Here is a 25,562-nt window from a genome sequence, read left to right as displayed (position 1 = left end):
TAAATAACCTGGGAAGCACAATATAAGAGAAATGCTCGTCTTAACAGGAGCAAAAATAATTTATTCTACAAACATGAACCGTTTAATTACAGGGAGGCTCAGCCTTCAAGGCCTGATGGTCCAGTAGATAAAACATTCAGTAAAAATAAGTTTTCCTGAGCTGAATAATCAGCCATAGGTGTTTAACAAATCTCATGGAGAAGGACGGATGTCTTCCTGTCGGTCGAGGCAGGGAGAGCTACGCTTGGTCATGTTTTGGAGGCATCAAGCTCTCTTCTGATTCGCTGGTCCTTGTTGATGTCCAACCAGAAGTCTGGGTTGTCGTGATACCATTTCACTACAAGACATGCGCACACAAAACAAGACAGGTAAGTGAGCGATTACAGAAGAGAACCTATATGTCAGTATTTCTACAGTCTGGACATCCATCCCTCTTCCATCTACATGTTCATCCTATCCTAAAACTATGGTCTTTTGTCATGGAAACTGTAGGAACCCACCATCTGTGCCATGTTATTATACACCGTTTGTGGATTATTGAACCTGTTTGTCTGATGCCTTCAGCCCAGGACACCTCTGCTTTCCAGCCTAGCTGCTGCAGCTTGTCACTCCTGATTGGGTAACGAAGGTCGACCTGTGGCCTACAGGATCATGAAACAAAACTCTGAGTATTAAATCTTCTGTGTGAATTTATTCCCTGAAAGTATGAAAAAGCTTTCTACCAATATAATTTACTAACCTGCTGGCGACAAACTCGGTCCACTCATTTACTTCAGATTCAGTCTCATTCTTCACCTGAAACGTTTAGAAACTGTTGTGACTGAAACCGACTTGATGCATCTTAAAAAGTTCATGAAACTAAATACATGAAACCCACCATCCTAACAAGTTCCCGTGCCAGTTGGATGATGGGAATCTCAAAGCTTGTTCCCACATTGTAGACATCTCCCACCGTCCCTTTTTCCAGAACCAGCAGGAAGGCCTGGATGGCGTCGCTGATGAACAGAAAGTGCCGGGATATAGGCAGGGTTCCCTGAATGGTGCTGCAGCAGGAAGGGGAACAAATTATCATCCAATGCAAAAATAGTGGGAGTCCTGTGTTGCATTGCTCGGTAAGTTTAAACACACCATTTCTTGTTGTTCTGCAGCAAGGTGAGAAACCTAGGAATAACCTAAAACATTTGGAACAAAATTAAAATGTACAGATTGTGCCATAATTCTCTTAAATACTTGTGGAGTGGGTCACGATACCTTCTCAGTGAACTGCCTGGGCCCGTAGATGTTGTTGCTCCTGGTAATGATGATGGGAAACTGGCAAAACAAAAGCAAGATGATACTGATCCCAATCAGATTTCCAAACAGGGCAAGACTGCAGACCTAAGCTGGTTTACCTTATATTTGTCCCAGTAGGACCTGACCAGATACTCTGCAGCTGCTTTAGTAGCTGCATACGGATTGGTTGGCCTCAGTGGGCTGCTCTCATCAAACGCCTGAAAGGAAAGCAAGAAACAATTATCCACAATATAAACAGACCTGATGTGGCAGAAAACAAGCTTAAAAACCTCGCTAACCTCATCCAGACTGGTCCCGTACACTTCATCCGTGCTGACGTAGATAAAGCGCAGCGGCTGGTGTCGAGCTCGATGGGCAGCGTCCAGTAAAACTCTGGTTCCGTCCACGTTGACCCGCTGGAAAATGGAAGGGCACTCAAACGAGGACTCTGGGGGAGGAAAGAAGTGCAATTTCAAAGAACTGGGATTGATCTGCTCATGAACTGGAATCTGAACAGTGGCTGCTTACCGACATGAGTTTTGGCTGCCAGGTGAAAGATGACATCAATGTTTTCAGTCATGAAAATGTGATTTACCAAGTGTGGGTTACACACATCTCCCTGTTCAGAATGCAGATACAGAATACATCATTGTTAATGTATTTCATGTGTAATTTTTTTTCCAATAAATATTGTGAGATTTTAAAAAATGTCAGATTTTACCTGAATAAAAGTGTAGTTGGTTCTGTTTTCAACCCCTTCCAGACTCCTGGGACTGCAGCAGTAATCCAACTGCAACATGAGATGGATCTACATTCTTTCAACAATTCTTTGACAACTGTGATGCATGAAAATATAAACATACAGAACATACGAAAGGACTCATAAAGCTTTAAACAAGTGGTGAAACCTTTTGGCCTGTTGAAAAACCTACCTGCTCAACCACAAACTAAACATTCAAAAATAATATTTTTTTTTGGGGGGAGGGCGATGTGTCAATCATTGCAAAAAGGTACACTTTGGACACCCCTACTTTAAAATGTTCCACATTTTGTCATGTTAAAGCCACAAATGCATAAAATATATTTTATGTGATCCATCAACAGAGTAGTGTGAAATTTTGAAATGGATAGAAAGGAATACAAGGTCTTCAGTATGTTTTACCCTTTTATAGCAAAGTACACTCACTGGACCCTTTATTAGGTACCCCTGTCCAACTGATCGTTAATTCACATTTCTAATCAGCCAATCACGTGGCAGCAACTCAGTGCGTTTAGGCATGTAGACATGGTCAAGACGATCTGCTGCAGGTCAAACCGAGCATCAGAATGGGGAAGAAAGGTGATTTAAGTGACTTTGAACGTGGCATGGTTGTTGGTGCCAGATGGAGTATTTCAGAACCTGCTGATCTTCTGGGATTTTCACGCATTACCATCTCTAGGGTTTTACAGAGAATGGTCCGAAAAAGAGAAAATATCCAGTGATCTGCAGTTCTGTGGGAACAAATGCCTTGTTGATGCCAGAGGTCATAGAATGTCCAGACTGGTTCCAGCTGATAGAAAGGCAACATTAACTCAAATAACCACTCGTTACAACCAAGGCATGCAGAAGAGCATCTCTGAACGCACAACACGTCGAACCTTGAGGCGGATGGGCTACAGCAGCAGAAGACCACACCGGGTGCCACTCCTGTCAGCTAAGAACAGGAAACTGAGGCTACAATTCACACAGGCTCACCAAAATTGGACAATAGAAGATTGGAAAAACGTTACCTTGTCTGATGAGTCTCGACTTATGCTGCGACATTCAGATGGTCAGGTCAGAATTAGGCATCAACAACATGAAAGCATGGATCCATCGTGCCTTGTATCAATGACTCAGGCTGGTGGTGGTGGTGTAATGGTTTGGGGGATATTTTTTATGGCACACTTTGGGCCCCTTGGTACCAATTAAGCATCGTGTCAACGCCACAGCCTACCTGAGTATTGTTGCTGACCATGTCCATCCCTTTATGACCACAGTGTACCCATCTTCTGATGGTTACTTCCAGCAGGATAACGCGCCATGTCATAAAGCACGAATCATCTCAGACTAGTTTCTTGAACATGACAATGAGTTCACTGGACTCAAATGGTCTCCACAGTCACCATTTCAATCCAATAGAGCACCTTTGGGATGTGGTGGAACGGGAGATTCGCATCATGGATGTGCAGCCGACAAATCTGCAGCATCTGTGTGATGCTATCATGTCAATATGGACCAAACTCTCTGAGGAATGTTTCTAGTACCTTGTTGAATCTATGCCATGAAGGATTAAGGCAGTTCTGAAGGCAAAAGGGGGTCCAACCCGGTACCAGCAAGGTGTACCTAACAAAGTGGCCGGTGATTGTATGGTAGCATTATACTGTGAGGATGCTTTTCATCAGATGGGACAGTAACGCTGATCAGAAAACACATTTGCTGTTTGCAAATACATGATCTTTATGTCCTACATGTAAAATAGTGTGGCAGAAAACTAACGGTGCACATCACAGGAACACACCATCTCCATGCTAAAACATGGTGATGGCAGCGTTATGGTGTGGGGATGTTTCTTCAGCAGGGACAGGTAAGCTGTTTATAGTTGATGGGATGATGGGTCTGGCAAAACATAGGTCAATCCTGGAGGAAAACCAGACGGAAGCAGCAAAAGAGTCAAGACCGGGGTGGAGGTTCACCTCCCGGGAGGACAACAACCTGGTTTACATCAAAATATATTTGTGTGTTAGAATGGCCCAGTCAAAGTCCAGACATAAATCCTATTGAGAGTCTGTAGAAAGTTGCTCTTCCCAGATGCTTCCTATCCAATCTCATATACCTTAAACTGCATTACAAAGAAATAAATGGCAACAATTTCTGTTGCTAAATGAGCAAACTGATCAAACCGTGTATTATTTCCCTGCCGCCTCACAACTGTGCACCCCTTTGTGTTGGTCTAGCACATAAAATCCCACTGGAAGACCTTTTACTTAGTGGTCGTGACTGGATGTGGAAAGGTCACTGTTTCTGCAGAGTTATGAGCAAGACTTACAATATCCAGATTAATAATCCTCCATGCAGGGTAACTGGCGACCAGCGTACACACCAGATGAGAGCCACTGCGAATATAGAGAACATTTAAAGCACCAGTTCAAGTTTAGAGCATCGGCATGCACTCCTAACATTAGGTTTGCGTTTCACATTCGTATAGTCTGATAACAGAAACCTAAAGCATAAGGTTCCTTATGTAGTTCAGCTTTTATCGGTTTTAATGTTGACCTACATGAATCCAGAGCCTCCTGTCACCAGAACCGTTCTGTTAAAGTCCATCTTCCGGTCTTCCTCATGCTGTCATCTCAACTTTATCAATAAAAACCTCATTTTGTGACAGATTACAACAAACTGACTAGTGAGACAGAGGTTCCTTGTTTTCTTCCATTTAATAGAAAGATCGTGCGATGTACGACAATTATAAACCCTTTGACGGCAGTGTTGACACGTTGAAAGTAGGCAAACGTCTTCGTTCATGGAGGCTGCTCACCACAATCTGATTGGGTAGAAATTATGACGTAAGAACTCTCCCACGGTTTGATTGGGTGAATTCCAAGTCAATCCAACTGTCAGTCCAAAGGAAACAAGGCAAGCCATTTTAAATTAGCTAAAATGTTTGCTTGATGTTCCGGTATTCTTTTCAAAATAAGAATCTCAGTGTCTTTTCAGACAATTTATATTAATTAATAATCAATGTCAGATCTCAGGTTAAATATACTGACAAGTTTGCTTGTTGGAAAATGTTTATTTTACTGGTTTCTATTTGTGTTTAAGTTAATTTAATTTATTTGGAACTGGAAATTTAATTTAATTTAATGTTTACCAAACACTTCTTTGTATGGTATTTGGATATTTGTTTGTTTGTTATAAGCATTTCTGAAATTGATTTATTTATTTACTGTTGTTTGTCATTGTCTGAAATCATTGTCTGAAATAAATAAATAAATAAAAATAAAAGTGCCGACCGATCGGCGTGAACTAACTAAAGTATATTCATCATTTGTGTTTTTTTCCCTGTCTCTTTTACTTTAAGTATTTGGTCCTCTTGTGAAAAGTCTTTGCTCCCTGAGTATATTTTTAAACATATTCTTTCTCAACAGTTGCTCATTTTTAAATTAGTATTTTTTTGCGTGAGGATAACATGATTCCTTAGCAAAGTATGAAATTTAAATGACAGATTGTAATATTTTTGATATTATTTATATCCTGCACCAATTGTCTAAATATTGTATTTATCCAACCAATCATTTTTCCATTATCCACCCATCCATATTTCCATCTGGCTATCCATTTTCGTGGTTTACACATAAAGCCTAACCTTTTAACTGCAGTAAATTTGTAGTGAATCTTTGGATTTCTACTTAAAATAGTCAAAATTAACTGCAAATTCTGTAAATGTATGTATGGACAATTATATAATTTAGTCCTATAAAATGTGCAGTAAACCTGGAAACAGAGTGAGATATTTCACTTACACCACTATAAGCTTTTATTTTGACCTGCACTTCCGGTTTAGCCCTTGCTAGCTATAGTTAGCTCGACGCCGCAGTTTTACTTCTGGCTTCGTGGCTCAATGAACTAATTAGCCGACGTTTATTTCTCGTTATCGCTTCACCGCAAACCTGGAAAAATGTCACGTTTGACAGCGACCCTCGCAGCCGCGCTGCTCATCAGCCTGGAGGCTTCAGGGAAAACTGTGAAGGGGCTCTTCAGGAGCGAAGCTGCGAGGCAGGAAAATGGCCAGTTCATCACCAAATTCATGTACCAAGGTAACGGTGCTGACGTTCAGCTGCGGCCGCTAACGTGTCACTCCAACACGGGCAGAGGCCGCTCATCTCCCGCTGGGACAATGAGCGTTTGTTCATTTAATTCGGTTTGGTTTTCACGCCTTATCTACATATAGGGGGTGTAACTAAGTAATCATTAACTATAACTAGTAATGTCTGCAGTGATTATCATCACCTTCGGACAGCTCTTACGGCTCCTGGGATTTTTTATTTTTTATTATATTTCTGCGTAACTTTTGCTGTTTTCATGCAAATTCTGTATTCTTTTCTATTCAAATCTTTTATACGTTTTAAACTAAATAGCTCAACTTCAAAATTATTTTTTTTAATTGTCATCCTAATTAACGTTGTTTTTCTTTTTTTTCCCCATCCCTTCAAATGTTCATCTTATTGTTTTCTAAGTGAAGATATTTTTCATGTACTACCAGTTTGCCAATATGGGTTGAGGGGGGTAGAAATAGATTGAAAACATAATTGAACTACTTTATAACTTTGGACAAGGACATAAAAATTGATCAGAATAAATCCTGCAATTTTTGTCGCTCTCTGGCTCGGAAAATAGTATAAAATAAAAAAAATATGAAATAATGAAATTTGCATATTTGAGATGGAAAACAAACGTAGTTTGTTTTTATTTGTTTTCAAAAGAACCAAAGGAGAGACTTTTATCGTTATAAAAGGAGGACTGAAATAAATGAAGAAAAACATTATGGGTAGATGATGTTTCTGTTCCTATGAAGCACAAAATGACAGGATTACCATAGAAACTGTTTATTTCAGGTTTAGTCTCACTTTGCCATAAACAACTGCTTAACTAATCTGACTGATGTTCATGGAGTCGTTATTTTATTTAAACCCTATTTTTTACTAAATGAAAAAATACATAAAATGTATAGAAAGTGTCTATTATTTTATTTAATTGTTTCATTTTACCAGGTGACAACGGTTTGTTGGTGTGTCGACTGGACAATCCACCCCTGGCAGGAGAGAAAGAGGCCAAACTGCTGCTGTTCCAGGACATGGACTCGGACCTGGACAACCTGAGCTGCTCCCAGCGACTCAGCAAGGCCCACTTTACCAGTAAGTATCCCAGTTTAATAGTATAATCATGATCTTTAAAAGTGATGACGTCATATTGTTTTAATTTTCTCACCACCACCTGTTTCAGTTCCCCTCAACCAGGAAGAACGCAACCAGACGATCCCTCGTCAGTCTTCGCCCACAGCCTGGCAGGTCCTGTTTGCTGACAGATACACGTGTGAGGTAACTGGGGGCACTGGCAATTTCTAAAGACATAAGGCCGAAACACAGCTGAAAGGATTGGTGAATATTTCCGTATCTGTGTCTGTTTTCTCTCCAGGAAAGCTCAGTAACTCCCGCCTACTCAGATCTCAGCTTCACTCTCCTGCTGTTCAATCCCGACTCTGCTGGGAACCCGCTGGATCACTTCAGCGCAGAGGAAGCAGGTCAGACAGCCCTCAACTCTAATGCCACTTACACAGGAGAGTGGTCCTCCTCCGCTTTAATTTCCCCACATTTAGACACTTTGAATGATGAAACACAAAGTAGAGCACTGGGAGGGGGAAGGAAAGTAATGCATGGTTTTCAACATTTTCTTTTCTTCGGAAATAAAAACCTGAAAAGCATGTCTTGTGTTTGTATTCAGCTCCTCTGAGTCGAGGCTTTGGAGAAACAATTCTGGCTGCAGTTTCATCGGCACGTCTTCTGGGATATGTCTCTACCAGCTTTACATGTCTATGTCTGGACTTTGATTAGACCATTTTAATACATAAATAAGCTTATAATAAATAACCATAAGCTTATGGTTTTTCTGCTAAAAGGTGAACCTCCACCTGCTTTACAGCCTCTAACAGGTTTTGCTCTAGGATTGGCCTGTTTTTAGCTCTTTCTATCTACCCATCAACTCTTACAGCTTCGCTGTCCCTGATGAAGAAAACCATCACCACAGCATAATACTGCCACCACCATGCTTTAAAGTGCGGCTGGTGCATTGAAGGTGGTGGGCTGTGAAAGCTGAAGCACAGAAAGTGAAATTCTGGTCTTATCTGACCAGAACACCTTCTACCGAATGTTTGCTGTGTCCTTTACATGGCTCGTGTAAATTTTAACTGGAAATTCCTTTAAAAATGTCTTTCTTTTTTTCTAATTCTGCCACTGCTTCCATTTTCAGGTGTTGAACCGAACAATGATCTGTGAGATGTTTCTGATTCGTCTGCTGGTTGTCCTTTCTCAGGTCTGCACAGTTTCTACTTTCTCTTGCTGCTCGCCTACTTCATCGCTTGCTGCATCTACATCCAGCCTTTATATCAGGCCCTGAAGAAAGGGGGCCCCATGCACACCGTTCTCAAGGTTCTGACAATGGCGCTGACTCTACAAGGCTGCTCCGCTCTCTGCAACTACATCCACCTGGCCAGGTCGGACAGGCCTCAGCGCTCTTCTAACTGATCTGCATATTTTCAACAGAAATGTCTGGTTTCTAAACATTATGTGTTATATTACTTGGTTGGGGCTGTTTTTGCATGCATTACTGCATCAATGCAGCGCGGCATGGAAGTGATCAGCCTGTGGTTCTGCTCAGGTGTTTAGGAAGCCCAGGTTACTTTGAATGCAGCCTTCAGGTCATCTGCATTGTTGGGTCTGGTGTCTCTCATCTTTCTCGTAGTAACAGAGATCAGCATCTCCATATAGCTTGTCAGCAGAGGGAACCATGAAGTGCTCTAAAATATCCTGGTAGATGGCTTTGCTGGCTGTGGACTTCAGAAAACCCAGTGGATCAAAATCAGCACCTCAAACCATCACTCACTGTGGAATCGTTACAGTGGACTTAAAGCTACATGGATTCTGTGCCTCTCCTTCTTTCCTCCTTGTTTTCCAAATGAAATGCAAACTTTACTTTGAAAAAAGGACTATGGACCACTGCGCAACAGTCCAGTTCTTTTTCTCCTTAGCCCAGGTGAGATGTTTGTAACCCGTATATAGAAGCCATCAGTGTGTAGCTGCTCTTGATGCTCTGACTCCAGCCTCATTGCAATCCTTGTGAAGCTCCCCCAAATTCTTGAATGGATTTTGCTTGACAATCCTTTCATGGTTGCGGTTCTCCCTGTTGCCAGTGCAACCGTTTTTACTGCACTTTTTTCTTCCACTCAACTTTCTATGAATACGCTTGGATACAGAACTCTGTGGACAACCAGCTTCTTCAGCAATGACCTTTTGTGGCTTTCCCTCCCTGTGGAGGGTGTCAATGATTGTCTTCTGGACATCTGTCCAGTCAGCAGTCTTCACCATGATTGTGTCGCCCATGACCCAGAGTGAGAGACCATTTAGAGGCTCAGGAAACCTTTGCAGGTGTATAGAGTTAAGTAGCTGAATAGGAAGACACCATGAGGTTCCAATATTTAACATTTTCACAATATTAAACGTTTACGAGAGGCAGAATTTATGCTTTTCATTATCTGTAGGCCATAATCATCAACATTACAAGAAATAAAGGTTTGAGATATTACACTATGTGTAATGCTGTAATCTGGTGTCCTGTTTCCTGCAGGTACTGCAGAGATGGTGCTGGCGTCCCTCTGATGGGCAGTCTGGCAGAGTGTATGTTATGTTGCTCCATACCTCACATTAACACTCACACATCACATTGATAAAGATCCAGCTCCCAGATGGAGATATTTACCAATTAAACGTATTCAGTCACATCTTCTCTACACTTCTTTCTTTCGCCGAGCAGTCTGGGATATGGTGTCCCAGGTTTCCATGCTGTACATGTTACTGAGCCTGTGTATGGGCTGGACTCTGAGTCGAGGCAGGAAGCCTCAGTCCAGACCCCTGCAGTGGGAACGGTCCCCAGCTTCGACGGCCGTAGCTGTTGGGGGAATGGTCACACAGGTACGTAGGATTACCTGGTTGGTTTTCAAGGTTTTATTTATTGATCGGATCAAATATATTAATTATCACCTAAGAATATCATTTTGTAGCTTAATGGTAGTGGCTTAGACTCATGTGGCCTGATCTGTGGTTCCCAGGGAGTGCTGCTGCTGTGGGAGCAGTACTCTGAGGCACATGAACATCACAGCTACCACACCCAGCAGAGTCTAGCAGGTCTCCTCCTCGTGGCTCTGAGAGTGGGCCTCTCCCTCCTGCTGGCCTCTGTCCTCTACCAGATCATCTCCACAGAGAGAAGCACCTTGAAGAGAGACTTCTACCTCAGCTTTGCCAAGGTGACGACACTGAGCACCACAGCTGCCGCCAAACCTAACAGCCATATAACCGTAAGGCTGTCTTCTCTCTGCAGGGCTGCTTCCTGTGGTTCCTCTGTCACCCCGTCCTCATTCTTATGTCTGTGATCTTCAACGACCACCAGAGGGAGAAGGTGCGAAACATCAGAACTTCCAGATATTTAAGTTTTCTTTTACCTGAAATAGGTCTTCATTACCTGTGTCATCACCTTCCTCTGTAGGTCATCACTATCGGCGTGATCCTCTGCCAGTCCATCTCCATGGTGATCCTGTACCAGCTCTTCCTGTCTCGCTCACTCTACTGGGAGGTGTCCTCCCTCTCCTCCGTCTCTTTGCCGCTCACCATGTCCAGAACCAACCACAGGGGGCGCTTATGAGCACAACTGCAGTCCCAGATTCTGAGCTTAGGTTGAGGACTGAAGCTTCTCCTCAAACAAACCTCCGTCTCTGTCAGAGGAGGTGCTCAGACGCTGCGGGAACCGTTCTCCTGCACTGTCATCTGTCTCAAATTATATCTACTATTGAACCGTAGCAGGACGGCAGTATTTACTGCAACATACTACCTCTGACTTCTAACTGGAGCCTGTGGCTGGAGGAAAGGTTCGGTGCAAAACCTCTTTGAGGGTCTCTGGTATTCAAAGATGCATGGCCAAGCATGCATCAGCTAGTGGGGATTAACTTGGGACAGTGCAAAATCACAAGCTGATATTAGATTATTTGAAAGGTCCTAGCTGCAAATTAGCCATGAATGGAGCTGTGGTATTCTGCTCTGAATGTCTGCACGGAGATATGGTGCCTTGCAACAATATTCAGACCCCTTTGTCATATTTTATGACCATAAACTTCAGTGTATTTTATTTGGATGTTATGTGATAGACTGACCGAGATTGAGGAAGTGCATAACAGTGAAGTAGAAGGAAAATACACGGTGAGTGAGGTTTTACCACAGATGAACAGCCCTGGCTGTATGTTTAGGGTTGTTGTGTTGCTGGAAGGTGAACTTCCACCCCAGTATCAAGTGTTTTTCAGCCCCTTCCAGATTTTCTTCCAGGATTGCCCTGCATTTAGCCTCCTCCATCAATCCTGACCAGCTTTCCTGTCTGTTCTGAAGAAAAGCGTCCCCACAGCATGATGATGCTGCCTCCGCCATGTTCCACCACAGGGATTGTGTGTTCAGGGTGTTAGTTCCCCAACATGCATATCATTTTGCCACCAAAAAGTTAGATTCTGTTCTTGTTTGACCCTTCTTGCACGTTTGCAAGAAGTGTTTTACATGCCTTGTAGCAAATGGCAAACAGGAACTCTTAGGGTCTTCTCGCCACTTTTCTGTAAAGAGCACATTTGTGGAGAGCACCACCAACATTTGTCATGTCGGTAGATTCCCATATCTGAGCTGTGCATCTCTGCAGCTCCTCCAGAGATACCATTGGCCTCTTGGCTGCCTCTCTGATGAATGCTGTCTTCTCCTAGCCTAGTTCTGAAACTTCTGAGGCCTTCAGAGAACAGCTGGATTTATACAGTGATATAATTACTAATTATGTGACTTGTGAAGACAGTGGAATGTATTTTAGGGTATCGGGGTTAAGGGGACCAGATGCAAACACACGCCACTTTTCCCAATCATCTTCCTCCGTTTCAGTCATGTTCTTCTTTTTGTTGGTCTATCACATAAAATCCATTGTAGTTTGTGGGAACTTGAGGAAAACATGAGGGGGTATGAAGAGTCTTGCAGGGCGCTGCATAGAGACGCAGGGATTTATTTAGTGTACGTTAGCTCAAATAACAAGAAGCAGCCCGTGTTTGAACTTAACGAAGCTCCTAATTTGCCAAAGAGATGGATCAGTCTAGACAGGATCAACATTCTTGTTTTAAACAGACCTGCATCTGTTTTAGCTGCAGGTTGATGCATGTTTAAGTTTCCATAATTAAGGTTAATTTAAACTACATTCACTCTGTAGCTGCTCATACTGCATGACTCTAAATAGCAGAAATCAGGAGTTTACTAAGAATCTGTTTTAACACTGTGTGAATACATTCCAGTGATTTTTAGTTTCTTTCTTCTAATGTAGGAAATCTGACTTATTTGTGTGTCAAAATAGAGCCTGATGGGATCTAATCCCGTTATTTAGTTTGAGACTGACACATAATAGAAGCATAAACCTGGAGAACAGGTGCCAAGTGAGAAACTGACAGCTTTAGTATTTATTCATCTAGTTTTTTAAGTGATTCCAAATCATTGTTTACTGTACAGTTTTAGGCTTGATTTATTTTTATAAGCAGTAAAAAAGAAAGAATCCTGCGCCACCAGTGCTCCCCACTGTTTGGTCAAAGAGGCTGATAAGCTTCTACATGATCATTAAAGATATACTTGAATGTAAAGCCTTTGTCAGTTACCTGTTATAAATGTGCAAAATGGTCTTTCATGTTGCTTTGCACTAAAACAGTGCATGTGTCAATCATTGCATTATGTTTTATACTGCAGCACAATGACAATCTAGCATTCAGTAGGTTATTAAATTGTTAGTTTTGTAATTATTCAAATGCATCTTTTCAAACTTGAATGTCTTAAATCATTTGTTACCTGTGGAAATAAACCTGTAAACATGCCAACTGTAATGAGTTCAATAGGATTAATGACATTAAAAGGATATGATGAAAACAGGTGACAACAGGCGGTAACTCTGGAAGAGCTGCAGACTTTCTCCGCTCAGGTGGGAGAATCTTTCTCTATGCTTTCGAGACTGTTTTTATTCGTTGCAGGTATTCTCTACTGGTAAAGCTTTAACGCTCTGGAGTACATTGATTTTGTGTTCTACCAGAATCCCTTGGAGACACAAGAAAAACAATTCTTCAAGGACTGCAATAGAAATAAGTATAAACCTTTATTTTTCAGGGTTTTTTTTATATTTTAAAATTCAGTCCTCAACATACATATCAAATATATATTAATTTCCTGAAATCGTAACCCCCTGACTGCTTTGTTTGATAACTGGGATCAACTAGAAAGTGTGTATTTAACTTGGAATCTGTATGATTCGATTGAACGTAAAGTTCCTTGAGAAGACCTTTAATGGGATTTAGTGAATTAGAAGCTGAAGTTTGAGGCAGAAGTCCATGTTTTTGCAAAAAAAAAGGAGAAAAAAAAAAACTTCAGCAAAAAATAGATTATTTTAATATCCCATATTTCAGATCCGGGGGAAATTATCTAAACCTGGGACTGGAAGAAAATAACACTGGTTTTGATAATTGTTTTGTTCTTGTGCAAACGTATTAAAGGTAAGGTAAAGAAAGTGTATTTTTTCCAACCAGTTATAGAAATTGTTAGATTAACAACACAAGATGACATTTTTAAGGGATTTTTGTGACAGAATAGATTAAATATAGTTACATTCCCTCTACCTGTTGGTTTATTTTATTTTAATACAACAATTCTGTTTTATGTAAATAGTTCATCAGGCTCCATTTCTGTTGTTGATAGATACAAAAGAAGCATGTAGTGGCAGCAGTTCGCCAACAGAGGGCGTCTCATATTCAGTGGGCTCTCCTACCGCAGCAGGCCTGCGGGAAGGAGCTTTCATTGATCATTTGTATGTCTTTAACAGTTGTGAAGAATAAAATAACTCGCAAAATCCACACTGAATGATTAATTAGTGTGCAACATTTTGACACAAAGGAAAAAAAAAATCTAAATGCAATTTGCATGAACCACAACCAAAGTTATGCAAAACTAAAATGTCAAGGTGACACAGGACAGTTAAATACAGAAACAGTAAAAACAACAGACGTGTGGATAATGGTTGACTAGTTAGATCAACAGATGAATAATGAACTGATGGTGGAAGAATAGATGGATGGATGGACACAACCTTCAAGGAATAAGATAGGGGAAAAAGGCACAAAAAGCTCATGTTTTTCCATACTTATCCAGACTTTGAGAATTTAAAAAAATCCCATTTTATATAGTGTGAACTACTTTTTCATTTACAGTTATAATATACATCAAATTAATGCAACAAGGCGTACTTGTAATGCTGTAATACTTTATATAAGGCCAAAAACTGAAAAACTGACTCGGTACCGCCGATCGCAGATATGTAAGCACAAAATACTCAAAGCCTACATTAAATCAAAACCAATAATGGTTTATATGTAGAAAAAAATAAAAATAAATGAAACATCGTCACGAACAGGATTCGAACCTGTGCGGGGAAACCCCATTGGATTTCGAGTCCAACGCCTTAACCTCTCGGCCACCGTGACTACGCATGCCCTATACGTCATCACGTCCGTATTAAATACTAGCACTATCCACAGCTAATGATTGGTTGTACGTTTGGCATCCTCAGTTGTTACCATGTAAGGACAACTGTTTAAACCATACGCTGATGGACAAACGTATTGTTTGGCCAGATGCAACACGTGTTTCTGAGGGTAATCTTAAATTTATTTGGTTAAAACTAGAGGACGAAACGACAACTTTTTTTATCTTTGGTTGTAGCATGTCACCTTACCTCGTTACTGTTTAAGTCTATAGCTACTTGCGTTGTAGAGCCTTCAACCCTGCCCCAGTGATGTATCTGAAATTAGTTACACACTTTGTAGGTGGAGGTTGGGAAGCATTCAATGTTAGTTGGTAAAAGCTGTTGCTAAATGAGTAAAGGCGAACTAGACTTGAAAAATACTTTAGTACGCTTGATAAGTTATCGGTGCTGACGTCAGTATGTTATACTATCACTAACTATGATTGGTAACAACAGGTTGCGAGCATTGTAACAGCTGCTCCAAATAAAATTATTAATTTTCTCATTTGTCATGAAGGCATCACCGATGACGCCACAGATAAACTACTTTTCTATTGGTTTATCAGTCTAAGCTCCGCCTTCTTCAGACGGATATTTAATAGTACTCGACTAGTGAGAACATCACAGCAACGAAGATGATCAACTGGAAGGTAAGTATGATAAATATACGTTTATTTAAATCATAACTTTCACCTTTTAGCTAAGCATGTTAGCTTACTTAAAAGCTGCCTGTGATTTATACTGCGTTGTAATTGTTGCTAAACAGAATGCTAATGTTTCCATAGCTGCTGCGTAGCTCCATAGCTAACCAAACATAGCTGCTGTTTTTTTTCAAAACGCTACAGTGTCAGATGTTGTGAAGGTCATCTGGTCTCTGATAAGTCTGTAGTATGGTGCGCATGGTGTGGTGTGCAGCTGCTTCTCTCTTTCACACAGTCTCCCCTTTCTGGGACCAGATTAACTCCCCCCTCCAGCAGACAGCTCAGGTGGATAACAGGGGGGAGGGTGAAAACACTTCTTCTCCTGCTTCCCTGACTCTTCCAGAGATTTCTTCATCAGTTAATAACTCATCAGCAACCTTTTAAAAGATTGACTTGATCTGTACCCAGGCTTTGGACAATGTCCCCCTCCTCTTCTACATCCTGGCCCTGAAGACACTGCTGCTGTGTTTGGGCTTTGCCGGGGTCAAGATTTACCAGAGCAGGAAAGCGGATGAGGCCCTGAAGAAGCAGCAGGCTGAGAGGAGGAGATTGGCCCAGCAGTCGCAGGAGTTCATCAACAACTCGAAGGAGGACTGAGAACAACCAGAGAAACCGGTATAGCATTTTACGGTTATGCATTCAATGTCCTTAAGTTTTTTTCACACTTTATGAGCCACAAACCAGGGGGAACCGTGTGTCTCCAGTGGCAGTTGAAGTGCAACGCTGCGGTCCTTTGAACCAGAACTTTTCAGAGGGAGCGGTCGGATATTTGACAGTCGCTCCTGAGCCGGGCCATGCCAGCCATATGGGACGGCTCATCCGTATTTTGATTAGATATAGAAAGTTCCCCTAAACTGTGGCCGATTTCTGAATGTAATCAGAGCTATGGACTGCACTCATTCTGCTATAAGGGCCCCATCTGTAAGGTGGATGTCTTCTAGTTATTTATAAAACTTTGCAGAGAGCAGTTTCCTCCATGCTCACCTCCCACAATACTGATTGTTCAAGCAATCACTTTCATATCAACAGTATCAAGAACCTGCTTCAGGTTCTGTGGTGACATTTTAGGGCTCCTAGAGACTTCTTTTAGTATCTTGTGGTTTCAGGGTGAACTTGTTTGGATAGCCAGACCTGAGCATGTAGGAAGCTGTTTTGAATGTCCATTCAATAGGCTACAGCCTATTGAATGTCCTCTTTTAATCCCTCATCACACAGAAGGCTTCAGACAGCTCTTGGTTCTCACCATAGTGTTCACTCTCATGTCAGGATCATCAAACTAAATGTCTGAGGAGTAAATGGGACAAACCTTTTAAATGCTGATTGATGATCATGTCGACCTAATCTGACACGCTGTGTGATTTGGCTCATTTTAAGTGGGAATAAATGTGGTGTTTCTAATTTATTCCTCGCCAGAAATTACACTTATGGCATTTCAAGGAAAGATTTTGTTTATTTATAATGCTTAAATTTTTCAGTACTGTTAAAATTTATATAAAATATCCATATGGCTGTAAGACACCAGAACATCTATTTGTCTTGCACCCTACAAATCTGGCCTTCATCGAAGACTGACGAGAAGAAAAGCCATTGTTGGACAAAAACCATAAATTCCCATTCACAATTTGCCAAAGTCATGTAGGGGGACATTGGAAGAAGGTCCTCTGTTTATAGGAGACCAGTGTGTTTGCCAGAAAGCTGAGTGCACACGTTTAAGTTAACCTAATAGGGATATTGAATAAAACTCAAAAAAACAGGCAAAGGTGCTCAATAGGAGATTTTTATTTTCAGAATTTGAACCAGGTGCCACTTGAAGAGTTCTGTATAGAGCTGTATTTGCCCTCCTAAAATTTCTTTTTTTTTTTATTTACCCCTAAGCATGTTAGGTCTTAAAACAAATTTTAATATCAGAAATAACCAGAGTCGGGGCAGTTTTCCGATGTTTTCACGTTTGAAGGAAAAAATTCATACAGCCACAAGTGAGCTTGAACTGTCTAAGATAATTTTACTGCATCTCTATCAGATTTTAGTCCAGACTTTGACTACGCCACTTGCAAACCTACATGTTGTGGAGGTTTTTTTCTATTTGAGGACTTGCTGTAGTGCTTTAGATTATTGTCGTGCTTCGTAACACAAGTACGCTTGAGTTTAAGGTTACAGACTGATGGTCGGACATTCTCCTTCAGTATTTCCTGGCAATAAGCAGATTTCATGGTTTTATCATTTACAGCACGTCATTTAGGTCTTGTAGCAGCGAAGCGGCCCCAGACCATCACACTGCCAACTCCATGTCTTGGCAGCTTGGACGGGTGGTATGATGGGTCTGGTTGCCTTGTGGTGTTAGAGGCAGATTTGCAGCACAGCCAGTTCCTACTGAAACATCCCTGAGCTAGATGCAAAACTCGTCCACCTAAGCTTAAAAAAAGTTTAACGGGTGTGAATACTTTTGTAAAGCACTATGTAGAAATCCTGTAGACTCTCTTAGTTCACTTTTTTTTATTCTCTGCTCCTGTTTAGATCAAGTTTCTTCCACCGAGGCAGAGAACTGGCAAGAGGAGGCAATGCTGCTCTTCTGGAGACTTGCCGTTCAGCACTTGGATGTTGAACCAATCTAGTTTAATACCTTATTTATACAGCTTTGACTGGTTTTTATAAGAAGAAAAGAAGGCAGAAACCATGCAGATATGAGAAGTTGTAATGACTGATATCTAACTCAGACATCTGTCTGCCTTGTTGTCACTCAAGGTCTGAGCAGTTTTTACTTTGCACTTATTTTTATAACCATATTAAAATGTTTGTTCCACATGATGATGATTTTCGAGTCCATTTCTTGTTTCTCTTTATTAATTAGGAAAACGTTTGAAATACTCTTTAAGAAAACTTTAGTTGTAAAAATGTGTGCCATGACCAAAATACCTGTTTTTATTGACTATGACTGACTTGTAGTGTTTAAAATCACAATGAGTTTCTTGTACTAATTTGATTTTAATGTATTTAAATAAGTTATGCTAAAAACATTCAAGACTTCTACAATATGATTTTCTGGGAAGAAGGCATGTAGAGTCCATCCGTTCAACTCTTCTGCGCCGCACAAAGACACGGTAGTTGGAACCAAAGATCTCAACCTTGGACTCATCAGACCAAAGCACAGATTTCCACTGGTCTAATGTCCATTCCTTGTGTTCTTTAGCCCAAACAAGTCTCTTCTGCTTGTTACCTGTCCTCAGCAGTGGTTTCCTAGCAGCTACTTTACCATGAAGGCCTGATTCACACAGTCTCCTCTTAACAGTTGTTCTAGAGATGTGTCTGCTGCTAGAACTCTGTGTGGCATTGACCTGTTCTCTAATCTGAGCTGCTGTTAACTTGCGATTTCTGAGGCTGGTGACTCGGATGAACTTATCGTCCGCAGCAGAGGTGACGCAGAGGTGACTCTTGGTCTTCCTTTCCTGGGGCGGTACTCATGTGAGCCAGTTTCTTTGTAGCGCTTGATGGTTTTTGCGACTGCACTTGGGGACACTTTCAAAGTTTTCCCAATTGTTCGGACTGACTGACCTTCATTTCTTAAAGTATTGACGGCCACTTGTTTTTCTTTACTTAGCTGCTTTTTTCTTGCCATAATACAAATTCTAACAGTCTATTCAGTAGGACTATCAGCTGTGTAGTGTATCCACCTCCTGCACCACACAACTGATGGTCCCAACCCCATTTATAAGGCTTGAAATCCCACCTATTAAACCTGACAGGGCACACCTGTGAAGTGAAAACCATTTCAGGTGACTACCTCTTGAAGCTCATCAACAGAATGCCAAGAGTGTGCGGAGCAGTAATCAAAGCAAAAGGTGGCTACTTTGAAGAACCTAGAATATAAGACATATTTTCAGTTGTTTCACACTTTTTTGTTCAGTATATAATTTCACATGTGTTAATTCATAGTTTTGATGCCTTCAGTGTGAAGCTACAATATTCATAGTCATGAAAATAAAGAAAACTCTTTGAATGAGAAGGTGTGTCCAAACATTTGGTCTGTACTGTATATGCTTCCAATAGGTAAAATTATCAGGAGGCATAGGATAAATTTTCACTGTTACGCTGATGATATTCAGCTTTACTTATCCATAAACCCTGATGAACCTGACCAGTTTGATAGACTACAAGCATGTCTTGAAGACATAAAAACTTGGATGACTTTACATTTTCTGCTTCTAAATTCAGACAAGACAGAAGTTGTCGTCTTTGGACCAGAGTCTTTAAAAAAGAAACTGCTTAGTCAATCACTTAACCTGGATGGCATTAAATTGACCTCCAGTAATAAAGTAAAAAACCATGGTGTTATTTTTGACCAGGACATGTCATTTAAATCCCTTATTAAACAGGTTTCTAGGATTTCCTTCTTTCACCTCCGGAACATTGCCAAAATTAGAAATATCCTACCCAGGAGTGACGCTGAAAAACTAGTCCATGCGTTTGTTACTTCAAGGCTGGACTATTGTACAGGTCCTTCTCAAAATATTAGCATATTGTGATAAAGTTAATTATTTTCCATAATGTAATGATGAAAATTTAACATTCATATATTTTAGATTCATTGCACACTAACTGAAATATTTCAGGTCTTTTATTGTCCTAATACGGATGATTTTGGCATACAGCTCATGAAAACCCAAAATTCCTATCTCACAAAATTAGCATATTTCATACGACCAATAAAAGAAAAGTGTTTTTAATACAAAAAACGTCAACCTTCAAATAATCATGTACAGTTATGCACTCAATACTTGGTCGGGAATCCTTTTGCAGAAATGACTGCTTCAATGCAGCGTGGCATGGAGGCAATCAGCCTGTGGCACTGCTGAGGTCTTATGGAGGCCCAGGATGCTTCAATAGCGGCCTTTCTGCCTACTGCTCTGGAATTTTTGGACATTCTGGTCAAAGGTGCGCTCACCTTTGTTCACGCGGTGAAACGCCGGAAGAGAGGGAAATGGGCTGGGGTGCTGGTACGACTTCGCCAGCGTGGACTACGAACACCGCTACCTGGAATATTTCTCTCTAACGTGCGCTCACTTCCCAACAAAATTGAGGAACTACAACTGCTGTTGGGGAAAAACAGGGACTTTTATTCATCTGCAGTTTTGTGCTTCACGGAGACGTGGCTGTGTGGATTAATACCGGACTCTGCGCTGCAGCTGGCAGGATTCCAGCTCTACAGAGCGGACAGAGACATGGAACTCTCCGGCAAAGCGAAAGGTGGAGGAATCTGTTTTTACCTCAACAGTGGTTGGTGCAACGACGTGACAGTGATTCAGCAGCACTGTTCTCCAGACCTGGAATCCTTCATCATAAACTGTAAGCCTTTCTATTCCCCCCGTGAGTTCGCTTCGTTCATCCTGGTCGGTGTTTACATCCCGCCGCAAGCTAACGTGCAGGTCGCACAGCGCATGCTCGCCGACCAGATACTGAGTGTGGAGCGGACCAACCCGGACTCCTTAGTAATCGTCGTTGGCGACTTTAACAAAGGTAATCTCACCCACGAACTCCCCAAATATAGACAGTTTATTAAATGTCCGACCAGAGAGGACAACATTCTGGATCACTGTTACACCACCATCAGAGACGCTTATCACGCCGTCCCACGTGCTGCACTGGGCCAATCCGACCACATCATGGTCCACCTGATTCCTGCATACAGGCAGAAACTAAAGCTCTGCAAACCTGTTGTGAGGACGACAAGGAAGTGGAGCAGTGAGGCTGTGGAGAATCTCCAGGCGTGTTTAGGCTGTACAGACTGGGATGTGTTCAGGACTACTACCAACAGTCTGGACGAGTACACAGAGGCTGTGACTTCCTACATCAGCTTCTGTGAGGACAGCTGTGTACCATCATACACCAGGGTGAGTTACAACAACGACAAACCCTGGTTCACAGCTAAACTCAGAAGGTTAAGACTGGATAAGGAAGAGGACTTCAGGAGTGGGGACAAAGACATATACAGAGAGGCTAAGTACAAGTTTGGCAAGGCAGTGAAAGAGGCCAAACGACTGTACTCTGAGAAGCTCCAAATCCAGTTCTCAGCCAACGACTCTGCGTCTGTCTGGAAAGGGCTCAAGCAAATCACCAACTACAAGCCGAAAGCCCCCCACTCCATCAACGACCGACGCCTCGCCAACGACCTGAACGAGTTCTACTGCCGCTTTGAAAGACAAAGGGACAGTCCTGCAACCATCCCCCACGACGCCCCCCAACAGCTGCAGCCACAATCCACCACCCCCACCTCCCCAACCTCAAGAGGGGCCTTGGCACCTCCAACCCCCACCCTGAAGTTCCCCCCCACCAACCCCCTACCCACGCCGAGGACGGCTCTTTCCATCCAGGAGAGGGACGTCAACAAACTCTTCAGGAGACAGAACCCCCGGAAAGCTGCTGGTCCGGATTCTGTCTCACCAGCCAGCCTGAAGCACTGCGCTGATCAGCTGTCTCCAGTCTTCACAGACATTTTTAACACCTCACTGGAGACATGTCATGTGCCAGCCTGCTTCAAGTCCTCCACCATCGTCCCTGTTCCCAAGAAGCCAAGGACCACAGGGCTTAATGACTTCAGACCCGTCGCCCTGACCTCTGTGGTGATGAAGTCCTTTGAGCGTCTTGTGCTCTCACACCTAAAAGACATCACCGACCCCCTTCTGGACCCCCTGCAGTTTGCCTACAGAGCCAACAGGTCTGTAGATGATGCAGTCAACCTAGCCCTTCACTTCATCCTCCGGCACCTGGACTCCACAGGAACCTATGCCAGGATCCTGTTTGTGGATTTCAGCTCTGCCTTCAACACCATCATTCCAGCTCTGCTCCAGGAGAAGCTCTCCCAGCTGAGTGTGCCCGACTCCACCTGCAGGTGGATTACTGACTTCCTGTCTGACAGGAAGCAGCGCGTGAGGCTGGGGAAGCACGTCTCTGACTCCCTGACCATCAGCACCGGTTCCCCCCAAGGCTGTGTTCTCTCTCCTCTGCTCTTCTCCCTGTACACCAACAGCTGCACCTCCAGTCACCAGTCTGTCAAGCTTCTGAAGTTTGCGGACGACACCACCCTGATCGGACTCATCTCTGATGGTGACGAGTCTGCGTACAGATGGGAGGTGGACCATCTGTTGGACTGGTGCAGCCAGAACAACCTTGAGCTCAACGCTCTAAAGACAGTAGAGATGGTTGTGGACCTCAGGCAGAAGCCAGCCCCACCTGCCCCCATCACCCTCTGTGACTCCACAATTGACACTGTAGAATCTTTCCGCTTCCTGGGAACCATCATCTCCCAGGATCTCAAGTGGGAGCCAAACATCAGCTCCCTCATCAAGAAAGCCCAGCAGAGGATGTTCTTCCTGCGGCAGCTGAAGAAATTCAACCTGCCGAAGACTATGATGGTGCACTTCTACACAGCCATCATTGAGTCCATCCTCACCTCCTCCATCACCATCTGGTACGCCACTGCTACAGCCAAGGATAAGGGCAGGCTGCAGCGTGTCATTCGGTCTGCTGAGAAGGTGATTGGCTGCAGTCTACTGTCGCTCCAGGAACTGTACACCTCCAGGACCCTGAAGCGGGCAGGGACGATTCTGGCTAATCCCTCCCACCCCGGTCACAGACTCTTTGAGACTCTCCCCTCTGGCAGGAGGCTGCGGTCCATCCGGACCAAAACCTCACGCCACAAGAACAGTTTTTTCCCATCTGCCACCAGCCTGGTTAACAAAGCCCATAAACCACCCTGACACTCTCCCTTTACCCCACACCCCCCCTTTTTTGCTGACAGGACACCCGTAACTCTATGTAACTCTATGTGTTACATTAACGCTCAGCATGGACTCCTGCTTTACTTGTACTGCCATACTTGCACAATGATCACCTGCACTGTTGTATTGCTCTTGCATCTTATGCTGCTCTATATTTACTCTCACTCACTTAAAACTGTGCACGTATATTTATATTATATTGTAGATATGTTTATACTGTTTAATTTGTACTGTATTGCACCGACTACGCCAAAACAAATTCCTTGTATGTCCAAAAACGTACTTGGCAATAAAGCTTTTCTGATTCTGATTCTGATTCTGATTCTTTAGCTCATCCAGAGTGTTGGGTCTTGAGTCTCTCAACGTTCTCTTCACAATATCCCACAGATTCTCTATGGGGTTCAGGTCAGGAGAGTTGGCAGGCCAATTGAGCACAGTGATACCATGGTCAGTAAACCATTTACCAGTGGTTTTGGCACTGTGAGCAGGTGCCAGGTCGTGCTGAAAAATGAAATCTTCATCTCCATAAAGCTTTTCAGCAGATGGAAGCATGAAGTGCTCCAAAATCTCCTGATAGCTAGCTGCATTGACCCTGCCCTTGATAAAACACAGTGGACCAACACCAGCAGCTGACACGGCACCCCAGACCATCACTGACTGTGGGTACTTGACACTGGACTTCTGGCATTTTGGCATTTCCTTCTCCCCAGTCTTCCTCCAGACTCTGGCACCTTGATTTCCGAATGACATGCAGAATTTGCTTTCATCCGAAAAAAGTACTTTGGACCACTGAGCAACAGTCCAGTGCTGCTTCTCTGTAGCCCAGGTCAGGCGCTTCTGCCGCTGTTTCTGGTTCAAAAGTGGCTTGACCTGGGGAATGCGGCACCTGTAGCCCATTTCCTGAACACGCCTGTGCACGGTGGCTCTGGATGTTTCTACTCCAGACTCAGTCCACTGCTTCCGCAGGTCCCCCAAGGTCTGGAATCGGCCCTTCTCCACAATCTTCCTCAGGGTCCGGTCACCTCTTCTCGTTGTGCAGCGTTTTCTGCCACACTTTTTCCTTCCCACAGACTTCCCACTGAGGTGCCTTGATACAGCACTCTGGGAACAGCCTATTCGTTCAAAAATTTCTTTTTGTGTCTTACCCTCTTGCTTGAGGGTGTCAATAGTGGCCTTCTGGACAGTCAGGTCGGCAGTCTTACCCATGATTGGGGTTTTGAGTGATGAACCAGGCTGGGAGTTTTAAAGGCGTCAGGAATCTTTTGCAGGTGTTTAGAGTTAACTTGTTGATTCAGATGATTAGGTTCATAGCTCGTTTAGAGACCCTTTTAATGATATGCTAATTTTGTGAGATAGGAATTTTGGGTTTTCATGAGCTGTATGCCAAAATCATCCGTATTAAGACAATAAAAGACCTGAAATATTTCAGTTAGTGTGCAATGAATCTAAAATATATGAATGTTAAATTTTCATCATGACATTATGGAAAATAATGAACTTTATCACAATATGCTAATTTTTTGAGAAGGACCTGTTATTCTTTACTATCAGGATGTCCACAAAATGCAGTTAAAAGCCTTCAGCTGATCCAAAATGCTGCAGCAAGAGTTCTGATGAAAATGAAAAAGAGAGATCATATTTCTCCTATTTTAGCTTCCTTTCATTGGCTCCCTGTTTAATCCTGAATATAATTTAAAATTCTCCTCCTCACATATAAAGCCCTTAATGATTTAGCTCCATCATACATCAGAGATCTGATTGGTCCATATGTTCCTAACAGAGCACTTCGTTCTCAGACTGCAGGTTTACTGGTGGTTCCTAGAGTCTCTAGAAGTAGAATGGGAGGCAGATCCTTTAGCTATCAGGCTCCTCTCCTGTGAACCAGCTCCCAGTTTTAGTCCGTGAGGCAGACACCCTGTCTACTTTTAAGGCTAGGCTTAAAACTTTCCTTTTTGATAAAGCTTATAGTTATAGTGGCTAACTGAGCTTCTACTGTGACTAACTGTTTGTGCTCTCTCTCATACTCTAAACTTGAAAACTGGCTCAGAGTTTATCTGTTTTTTCTTCCTAGATCACTACATCCACTAACATTTACTTTTCCTTCCCATAGAAAGTACTTGTGGATCAGTGCTTCTGTGTTCTTTTTGTGTCTCTGCTCTGTTCTCTCAAACCCCCAGTCGATCGTGGCAGATGGCCGCTCACACTGAGCCTGGTTCTGCTGGAGGTTTCTTCCTGTTAAAAGGGAGTTTTTCCTCTCCACTGTCGCTACATGCATGCTCAGTATGAGGGATTGCTGCAAAGTCAATGCCAGTGACTGTCCACCGTCTCTACATGCTCATCCAGGAGGAGTGACAAGTCACTGACTCGATGCAATTTGATGGGCTTCCTTAGATAGAAAAACTT

At 42.6% G+C, this 25,562-nt stretch overlaps 3 protein-coding genes and 1 non-coding gene across 5 annotated transcripts; 2 read left to right on the top strand and 2 right to left on the bottom strand.

Annotated features, from left to right (window-relative positions):
• Positions 1-23: 23 nt before the first annotated feature.
• On the bottom strand, positions 24-4,805 carry LOC124861887 (dTDP-D-glucose 4,6-dehydratase-like). The gene is made up of 12 exons (XM_047355839.1): positions 4,572-4,805; positions 4,341-4,407; positions 1,994-2,062; positions 1,801-1,891; positions 1,572-1,720; positions 1,392-1,490; positions 1,252-1,311; positions 1,129-1,172; positions 878-1,043; positions 740-795; positions 544-641; positions 24-337 (listed from the first exon to the last, which is right to left on the bottom strand). The coding sequence occupies exons 1-12, from the start codon at positions 4,616-4,618 to the stop codon at positions 249-251; spliced, it is 1,035 nt and encodes a 344-aa protein (XP_047211795.1). The 5' UTR covers positions 4,619-4,805; the 3' UTR covers positions 24-248.
• A 1,062-nt stretch (positions 4,806-5,867) lies between these two features.
• Positions 5,868-12,005, top strand: gpr180 (G protein-coupled receptor 180). The gene is made up of 10 exons (XM_047354751.1): positions 5,868-6,108; positions 7,063-7,206; positions 7,295-7,389; positions 7,487-7,592; positions 8,381-8,561; positions 9,692-9,741; positions 9,878-10,035; positions 10,173-10,367; positions 10,442-10,519; positions 10,607-12,005. Exons 1-10 carry the CDS (start codon positions 5,970-5,972, stop codon positions 10,760-10,762), a joined length of 1,302 nt encoding a protein of 433 aa, XP_047210707.1. The 5' UTR covers positions 5,868-5,969; the 3' UTR covers positions 10,763-12,005.
• Positions 12,006-14,563: 2,558 nt separating this feature from the next.
• Positions 14,564-14,645, bottom strand: trnas-cga. The gene has a single exon. It is a non-coding gene; the product is annotated as a tRNA-Ser (tRNA).
• Positions 14,646-15,233: 588 nt separating this feature from the next.
• Positions 15,234-18,192, top strand: LOC124861714 (small integral membrane protein 11-like). 2 transcript variants are annotated; one of them, XM_047355640.1, is made up of 3 exons: positions 15,234-15,336; positions 15,796-16,002; positions 17,902-18,192. In XM_047355640.1, the coding sequence occupies exons 1-2, from the start codon at positions 15,322-15,324 to the stop codon at positions 15,982-15,984; spliced, it is 204 nt and encodes a 67-aa protein (XP_047211596.1). In that variant the 5' UTR covers positions 15,234-15,321; the 3' UTR covers positions 15,985-16,002; positions 17,902-18,192. The 2 variants fall into 2 exon arrangements, with proteins under 2 accessions (XP_047211596.1, XP_047211595.1); XM_047355639.1 differs by lacking the exon at positions 15,234-15,336 and adding an exon at positions 15,516-15,672.
• Positions 18,193-25,562: the final 7,370 nt, after the last annotated feature.

This window comes from Girardinichthys multiradiatus, chromosome 24 (genome assembly GCF_021462225.1).
Source record: "Girardinichthys multiradiatus isolate DD_20200921_A chromosome 24, DD_fGirMul_XY1, whole genome shotgun sequence".
NCBI classification, from domain to species: Eukaryota; Metazoa; Chordata; class Actinopteri; order Cyprinodontiformes; family Goodeidae; genus Girardinichthys; species Girardinichthys multiradiatus.
The sequence above is the reverse complement of the archived record's forward strand: the minus strand, read 5'-3'. Positions and strand labels throughout refer to the sequence as shown.

Excerpts from the sequence above, each read along its gene's own strand:
- LOC124861714 (XM_047355639.1), top strand. The coding sequence starts at position 15,577 with ATGGTGCGCATGGTGTGGTGTGCAGCTGCTTCTCTCTTTCACACAGTC. Across the intron at positions 15,673-15,795 it reads CCCTCCAGCAGACAGCTCAG|GCTTTGGACAATGTCCCCCT; the intron begins GTGGATAACAGG and ends ATCTGTACCCAG.
- LOC124861887 (XM_047355839.1), bottom strand. The coding sequence starts at position 4,618 with ATGGACTTTAACAGAACGGTTCTGGTGACAGGAGGCTCTGGATTCAT. Across the intron at positions 1,173-1,251 it reads CCAGGCAGTTCACTGAGAAG|GTTATTCCTAGGTTTCTCAC; the intron begins GTATCGTGACCC and ends CAAATGTTTTAG. Across the intron at positions 338-543 it reads TGAAGGCATCAGACAAACAG|TGAAATGGTATCACGACAAC; the intron begins GTTCAATAATCC and ends CATGTCTTGTAG.
- gpr180 (XM_047354751.1), top strand. The coding sequence starts at position 5,970 with ATGTCACGTTTGACAGCGACCCTCGCAGCCGCGCTGCTCATCAGCCTG. Across the intron at positions 7,207-7,294 it reads CAGCAAGGCCCACTTTACCA|TTCCCCTCAACCAGGAAGAA; the intron begins GTAAGTATCCCA and ends CACCTGTTTCAG. Across the intron at positions 7,593-8,380 it reads CTTCAGCGCAGAGGAAGCAG|GTCTGCACAGTTTCTACTTT; the intron begins GTCAGACAGCCC and ends GTCCTTTCTCAG.